The sequence below is a fragment of the Lithobates pipiens genome, unplaced genomic scaffold, assembly GCF_037356315.1.
Source record: "Lithobates pipiens isolate NorthernLeopardFrog02 unplaced genomic scaffold, aLitPip1_a1.2 Scaffold_18, whole genome shotgun sequence".
Lineage (NCBI taxonomy): Eukaryota > Metazoa > Chordata > Amphibia > Anura > Ranidae > Lithobates > Lithobates pipiens.
The window spans coordinates 485,820,014-485,828,043 of record NW_027507758.1 but is presented as its reverse complement, the minus strand read 5'-3'; the positions used below and the strand labels follow the sequence as shown (position 1 = coordinate 485,828,043).

Genomic DNA, 8,030 nt, shown 5'->3' with positions numbered 1-8,030 from the left:
CTACTCATTCTTTCAGAGTATTCCATTTATTTCATAAATAATTCAAATTTATAACACAAGTTCTACATATAGCAGCATCTGATTTTTGTCACAGCATGTCCTATTACTCTAAAAAAAAAAAAAAACATTCTTGTCACAGCATTATAAGTGTTAAAGTGGTTGTAAACCCTTACAAACCACTTTGACCTACAGGTAAGCCTAGCTTATGGCGTACCTGTAGGTCCAAGAAATATCTCCTAAACCTACACGGTTTAGGAGATATTTGCTAAAAGACAGGCACGGCTGTCTACAGCGCATGCGCCGTAGACATCGGCATGCAGGCGCACTAAGCGCGCCGCTGTTAACGGTGATGTGCCGCAAGTGGCGGCTCCCGTGCGCATGCGCAGGAGTGACGACATCGTGGCTCCGTCAAATGACAGCGCTGGAGCAGCGAGACCCACCAAGAAGATGGAGGCTCCATACACAAGGGGACAGTGGTGACATCGCTGGCTCCTGTGTCAGGTAAGTGACACATAATGGACTACTATGCGATGCATAGTAGTCCATTATGCTTTACCTTTGCAGGGAATCAAAGAGGAAGTAAACCCCATCAGGGTTTACTTCCTCTTTAATGCCAATGACATGTATAAAGAAAACAGGCTCCACATGATTTTTATAAGGCTAACTGAAATATTGGACTATTACATAAAGTGCAAATTAGCATTAATAAAGGGAACAGTCCACCCAAAACTGACACTATAGTTTGAAGCAAGCATATGCTACCATGTTGAATGACTCATCTTCTTACAGCTCTTGGAGATTCTGGGGGTTATTTACTAAAGGCAAATCCACTTTGCACTGCAAGTGCACTTGGAAGTGCAGTCCCTCTAAGTCTAAGGGGTAGATCTGAAATGAGTGGAAGCTCTGCTGATTTTATCATCCAATCATGTGCAAGTTAAAGTGCTGTTTTTTATTTTCCTTGCATTTTCCCCTCAGATCTACAGCGACTTTTCTTCCAAGTACACTTGCAGTGCAAAGTGGATTTTCCTTTAGTAAATAACCCCCTCTGTGTTCTCATGTTGCAGTAATGTCACTGCCAAAGCCCCCAGAGAACAAAGCCATGATGAAAAAACACCTGCAAGCATCTGGCCAATATAAAAATATCTGTTTTGTGTGGACTGACAGTGTATGAATTGTATATAATAAATATATAACAATACATTAGAAAATAAAATCATGTTAATCATTGATTAAATGCATTCATGTACAACCACAGTCTTCCACAACCATGTCTTCGTGATGTTTGAGGACAATCTTCTCCCCTTCGTACATTAACATGGACAATGGCTTCATTTTTACAGGTGCACACAGCATGCATTCCACTTTATCAGGATTGTGAAATTTCAGCAGACTCTGGAAAATAAAAGAATAGCATGTTAACTAATGTATTTGTCAGACATTTTAGTTGAAATATTGCAAAATCGATGATTTAAAGAATGTCTTGGCCAGGGACGTGCAGTGAGGTCAGTGGCTAGTGAGGCACTGGCTAGTAGTAGAGCCAAATACACACAGGTTACATACTCCATGATCGCTGAAGTGAGAGTAATAATTTTAGCACTAGACCTCCTCTGTAACTCTGTAAGTACTGAAGTTTGGCACCATTCCACAAGTGTGCACAATTTTAAAGTGTGACATGTTAGGTATCTATTTACTTGGCGTAACATCACCTTTCACATTATACAAAAAAATTGGGTTAACTTTAGTGTTTTAGTGTTTTTTGCTTTTTTTTCTTATTATTATTCATGAAACTGTTTCTTTAAAAAAAAAAAAAACGTGATTTTAAAATATATATATACATAATGTTTGCTGGTTCTCAAAAAAAAAAAAAAAAAAATATATATATATATATATATATATATATATATATATATATATATATTATTTTTTTTTTTTTGAGGGTTCAGAGTAATTTTCTACCAACGAAACATTTATGATTTTTACATGTAGGAGAGAGGTTTCAGAACTGGCCTGGGTGGCAAAGGGGTTAATTATTATTAAGTAAGTAATATAATATAACAAATAATTATTATATATTGTTTTTAGGGTCCACAGTGGAATCAGATCACATGGGTGTTCACATGGGTGTTCAATCTGATTCCTGTGCTGTCTGATTTCACAGTTTGCACGATCTGCGAACCAATTTGGTGGTATCAGTAACTTCTTATTGACATTGACTGCTTGTGAGTGAGATTCAATGCGGGATTTGTGGTCTACATGGCTTTACATTTTGCAGAGGAACTTGCCCCAGAGCTTAGTGAATAAAGTGAAGCTCTGCTGACTTCCATCATCCAATCATGTGCAAGCACAAATGCTGTTTTTCTAATGTTTTGTGTATGTGATTGGATATTCTTTGCAAAGCAAATCTCCACCACATTCATGTGACGGGCCTATTTGTCTTTAGTAAATCAACCCCAATTTCTTCATGAGAGCTTTTCATCAAGTATACTAACAATTGAATCTAGGCATTTGTGTATATAATGATTGCAGAAAGTAAAGTATTACAATCTAGCAAAAGCCTGGTTTTTGTTTTAATTTTCTACCCAATTACTGGCATTATTAGCTGAGCAACACTGGTATTGCAAAATACTAGTAGAATAATTAGTCTCCATTGATCTTACCTTTATGTAGGCATGGTTTGATGGTTTGAAAAATTCATTCAGAGGTACAGGGCAGGATCCCTCACAACGGTAGGCGTTATATTGTTTCGGGTAGACAATCTGCTTTCCCCATCCAATTACTTCAAAATCCACAAACATGTCCACCCTCCTACAGAGATTTCCATTTTCTTCAGCTGTGAAAGGAACACTGTCTCTAATGATGCTTTTCTCTGCATCCCAGCTTCTCCGATGTCTTTTATTGCCTGTTCTCCTAATCGTATCATTCTCTGCTTTGACATACTTTGAGGATTCAACATCCTTGATGATGCTTGGAGACCCATAAGCATTGAGAGATTGTTTGTCCTTTGAAAACACCACCAGTACGACTTTTTCATTTGCTATTCCATTACATTTAGAGCTCATACTACCATCTGATGTATCGTTGACCTTTTTTGATACTTTATTGGCAGTTCCAGGGTGGTAAAGGTAGTTCCAAATAATGTTTGTCAGGTTATATGCTTTCCATGTGGAATGCGGTGTTATAGTTGAGGCGGACTGTAATGAACCAATGAAGATCTTTTTGCCACCTCCTGTGGTATGGTAAATGTTCAGTGTTACATTGTTGAAGTTTGTCAAAGGTGATGGGAGTATTCTTAGTTCGGCCAGCTTCAGCTCATTGTTTGCATCAATTGATGTCATGTCAAATGAAATTTCCCAAATACTATCCATTTCAGAACAGTCTGCAGAGACAAGAAGAGAAACATTATAAATAAATGTATAACTTCTAATTATACTGACTATCCTAGATATCCATTTCAGAACAGACTGTGGACAGGTTCTCTTAAGCCCCATACACACTATCAGATTGTCTGCTGATTTTTTCCATCAGATTTACCAAAACCATATAATATGAGGTCAAACCTTAGGAGTTTCAATGTGTATGCAATCAGGCAGGCCCTTGTACTACATGGTTTTGGTAAACCTGAAGGAAAAAATCAGCAGACAATATGATAGTGTGTATGGGGCTTTAGAAACAGACACAGACAGGTTCTCTTAGTTGGAGAAACTGCTGAGAAAGAATTTAATTTCTAAACTAGTCACTACATGATTTTATCAATTAAATGCTTCCTTTATAGCCATTTCTAGAACATTTTATGTGAAATGATACTGTAATATTTTGATGGAAGTTGAAGTTACCTTATCTGTTGTGATTATATGCATAAAATATCATCTATCACTATCATATCAGTTATATTTCTTCCACTATTTGTATCAAACACCTTATAATTGTACAGGAGCTACTAAACTCTATTTTTTAAGTGTATAGTAACTGTAGCACATTTTTTATGATTTTGGATTTATTGTTAATGGAAACAGATAAACACATTCTATGCACATTTTTAACATTTTCTGGCCACCAGAATCAATTTTAAAATTGACATTTATCCATCTACCTAAAGGTTCCAATGCACTACTTAGGTCTGCAGACTTGTACATGCCCTTCAACAATCTGATATTATTTCCACATTCTGATTCCAAGGAAAAGTAAAATATTGAATGTGGAGAACTTGGCCCTGGAACTACCAAATTAAAGATACCCATAGCAATTACTATGAGTGAGTATACAGTATATCATGTAGATGGCACTTCTTGGGGCTTACTCCACACCCAGCTTTGTTTTGAATACACTAAATGTGATTTGGGTTACTGTGTAATTCACATCACAACTGACTTAGCTTATTGGTTTAGCTGTTATAACGCATCATTATATCTAAACAGATAGATATTGTCCAAAAATCTATGTAAGCAATGTTGGCACAATAGTTCCATAGTCACTTGACAGTGGGGTCTGTGACAGAGGGGATGGCATATAACTACAAAAATAAATGTTTTTAGAAAACAGATAAAAGTACAATATGACATTGGAATTTATAAGAAAAGAAAGTAACAATACTTACGTTTTGCAGTAAGACTTAGCACTGAATCTGATCCCCAGAGAACCGGATGTTCCAGCGTGGGTGAATCAGTGTCATTGCCCATGATGAGAGTCTTGTAGAGCTGCATCATGTACACAGGAATCTTCAGATCTTTGGAATTAATATTTTCATGATGTGTAAAAGAAGCATTCAGTTCCATTCCAGATGCAATCAGAACATTGCTAGCCTTCCTTGTTTCTAAAGGTCTAGGTCTTCCCAAGACCAGTGTGATTAGTAGTGTGAAGCTCAGGATTGCAGTGCATTGCCAGGCCATTCCTGCTCAGCTCCTTCTGCCTCTGCAAGCTCAAAGATGTTGCCGTCTTTGGTAGTCTACCAAACTGTACTAAATCCTAGATAACTCTGCAAGTTTATATAGTCCAGAGCTTCAGTGGTAATTCACATTGAAAATCCCTTGATCTTTGCAAGTTCACTACCTATTGAATGCATTGTTGTCTAGATTGGCCTCCTATTGTTATTCTAATGACACCTAGGTTCAGTTTATCCAATCATGTCACATGTAAATAGTGAAATGGCAATAATTAGTTGGGTTCTTATTTTAATGAGGCATTTGATGAATTATTATGTCCTGTTATGTTTCTGCTTTTGTGTCATGATTGGCCAGATCTGGATCAAATAATTGTTTTATAATATGGAAGTCATGAAATGAGAGAGTAGAGCAGATTGTGGCCTTGTATGTCCTACATTGTTATCACGCTCATCTCTGTGCCAAAACTACTTTTCCCACTAGATATTTGTTCATTTGTTTTAGGAGCTTATTGTATATATTTGCATGTAATATTATAAAAATAATATTGCTTATATTTTTATTGTACTTTTAATTTAAGAAACATAGAAAAGTGACAGCAGATAAAGGCAGAGTCTGCCCATTTTTGTTTAGTTTTTAAATTTTGGGGGTTTTTTTTCATTAACTTTTTTGTCTGACTATAGATCTATGTTCATCCCAAGCATTTACTGTTGACTGTCTCACTACCTCTGCTGGTAGTTTATTCCAAGCATCAACTACTCTTTTAGAAAAATAATACTTTCTAAGATTAGTTTTAGGTACTCTAGGCAGTGCTTGAGCCAAGCCTGCCCCCTGCATTTTCAGGTCTGCATTCAACCTGCCATTCTGGAAGGCACGCATGGCAGAGTTGCTGAATAATGTCCTTTCTAGCGGAAAAAGGAAGTTGCTTTTGACCAACAGATCAACCATGCACAGGGAAAGCATTAGGCAGCACCACTGTGCAACTTCCATGTCATGGAAGAATTTATTCCACCACCCCTTTTTCTGCAGGGTGCTTTCTGCATAGTTGCAAGTTTATCTATGTTACTGCTGCCAGGCAGGAAGTGCTTAAAGACAAAAGAAAGGGATTTGATTAAAGGGAGGTTTGTAATTAGAAGTTGATACTCACTCAATACAAAAGCAGGGAATTCCTTAGTGCTGAACAATATTTTTGCTTTACTTTTCACCTTTCAGTTTGAAAAGGCTGCATACAAAGCCTAAACAATTGAAGATTGTCATGGTAGTTAGAAAATGGAATGGGAAGAGTAGCACAAGCCAAAAATAATCTGAATGAGCATGTATTGACTGTACAGACTCCATGACCATTTTATCAATAGCCCCCTAATATTTTCTATTCTCACCAACTTTTTTTGCCCAGTTCAAGGAAAGCACTGGTATCTGGCCCTTTCTATTAACACAGAAGTACAGTGCTGAGATAGCACCGACAATAGTTCAGCCACAGATTTTCCCGATTTTTTTTTTTTTTTCTTACCTGAGCCAATAAAATTCATACAGAAAATCACATCAGATGCTGCATTACCAGCACAATTTAAATCTTAGACATGTGTGTTAACTGAAAATCTATTTAGATTGGGCTAATTATATTTTGTGAAAGTAGTTGGGTAACTAATTTTTATGTAGGAAAAGATATTGCCATCTAATGACCAATAAGCTATCAGATACACTTTCATATGTGTGAAAACGCCAACATAGAGCCGTATGGTACATATACTAGATGTGGAACAAATACTGGACCCATTTACACAGATGGCCATTTTTAATAAACAGTTCTTGTTCTTAAATGCAGTAAACCCAGCCAATCAGAATTATATCTATAAGGTAATTGTTTTTATTTTGGATAATGAAGGAAAAAGTTAAGCAGGCAATACACTGTTGGAGCAACTAATAGATTCTTCAATCCACAAAAAAGATGTGTATGGAGGATCCCCTACACCCTCCACTGAAACATTGTATTCTGAGAGTAGCGCCTGCAGCTGCAGACACTGAACAAGGAAAATGTTCCAACATGTCCCTTCCATAGAACTTGAATAAATGATTGACTTCTGTCGAGCGTGAATAGAAACACACATGCTTTGGATGTACATACCTCCCAACTTTTTGAGATGGGAATGAGGGACACCTATCAGCAAAAGTATGCAGACATAGGACACACCCCTTGCCACACCCCCTTAAAGGAGAATTGTACAAAAAAAAACAAGATTGCTTAAACCCACAAGTGCTTATTTACCACTAATATTCCTTTATATTGGCTTTTGGAATTTACAAATGCAGCAATTTAGAAATCAGATGAAAGGTTTAACACTGGGAAACACTTTTTGATAGACAAAAAGTGCTTTTTATATATGTCTATAGAGATCAGACCAAAATGAGGGAAAAATGAGGAGGAATGAGGGACAGAGGGACATTTCTCCAAATCAGGGACAGTCCCTCCAAATCAGGGTCAGTTGGGAGGTATGGATGTATAACAATTGGAACATGTACACAGATGTCTTCATAATCACCAGAGCATTTGTTTAAATGTGATCTTTACATGTACAAAACCTTAAAGCAAAACTATAAAAAAAAACATAACTGGTGCTCCCTCAAAGTCTTAAAAGGTAATAGGGACCCAGATATACTCTTTAGGATTGTCCACTTCATACTCCTATGGTGACCACCAGCAATGAAACCAAAATCACAGCTGTTTGGTCACACGTCTGTAATGCAGACAGAGGAGAATAGGCTTGACCTAAGAACCTGCCTAGACCTTTGATCACATGACTGGCCAACTGTTGGATCCCAGGGCAGTGTTTTTTTCACAGCTCCTGTTCCCTTTTTAAGGGAGTTGGATGGCATGGTAGCAGAGTATCAAAATTGAATCATGTTTTTTACAGATCTAAGTACAGCGCATGTTTACTACAGTAATTCTTAGGCATGAGCCCATAGAAAACAGCAGAATTGCACTGAGATCTGTATATAATGTTATGGGCAACAGTTTCTATTTTTGTTGTATAGCGGGCACCAAAATAATCAAGCACTGGCATCAATATTCAAAGTTCATTTTTATTTTAACTGGGTGGAGTAAAAGACGTGTGACGTAGGACGCAGACCGGGAGGCGGTGGCCATCTTACTGG

The 8,030-nt window shown here is 37.2% G+C and overlaps 1 protein-coding gene across 1 annotated transcript; it reads right to left on the bottom strand.

Moving 5' to 3' along the window:
• Positions 1-1,230: 1,230 nt before the first annotated feature.
• Positions 1,231-4,772, bottom strand: LOC143986750 (nodal homolog 2-A-like). Its single transcript, XM_077485154.1, has 3 exons — positions 4,595-4,772; positions 2,658-3,376; positions 1,231-1,392 (listed from the first exon to the last, which is right to left on the bottom strand). The coding sequence occupies exons 1-3, from the start codon at positions 4,770-4,772 to the stop codon at positions 1,240-1,242; spliced, it is 1,050 nt and encodes a 349-aa protein (XP_077341280.1). The 3' UTR covers positions 1,231-1,239.
• Between the last annotated feature and the right edge of the window lie 3,258 nt (positions 4,773-8,030).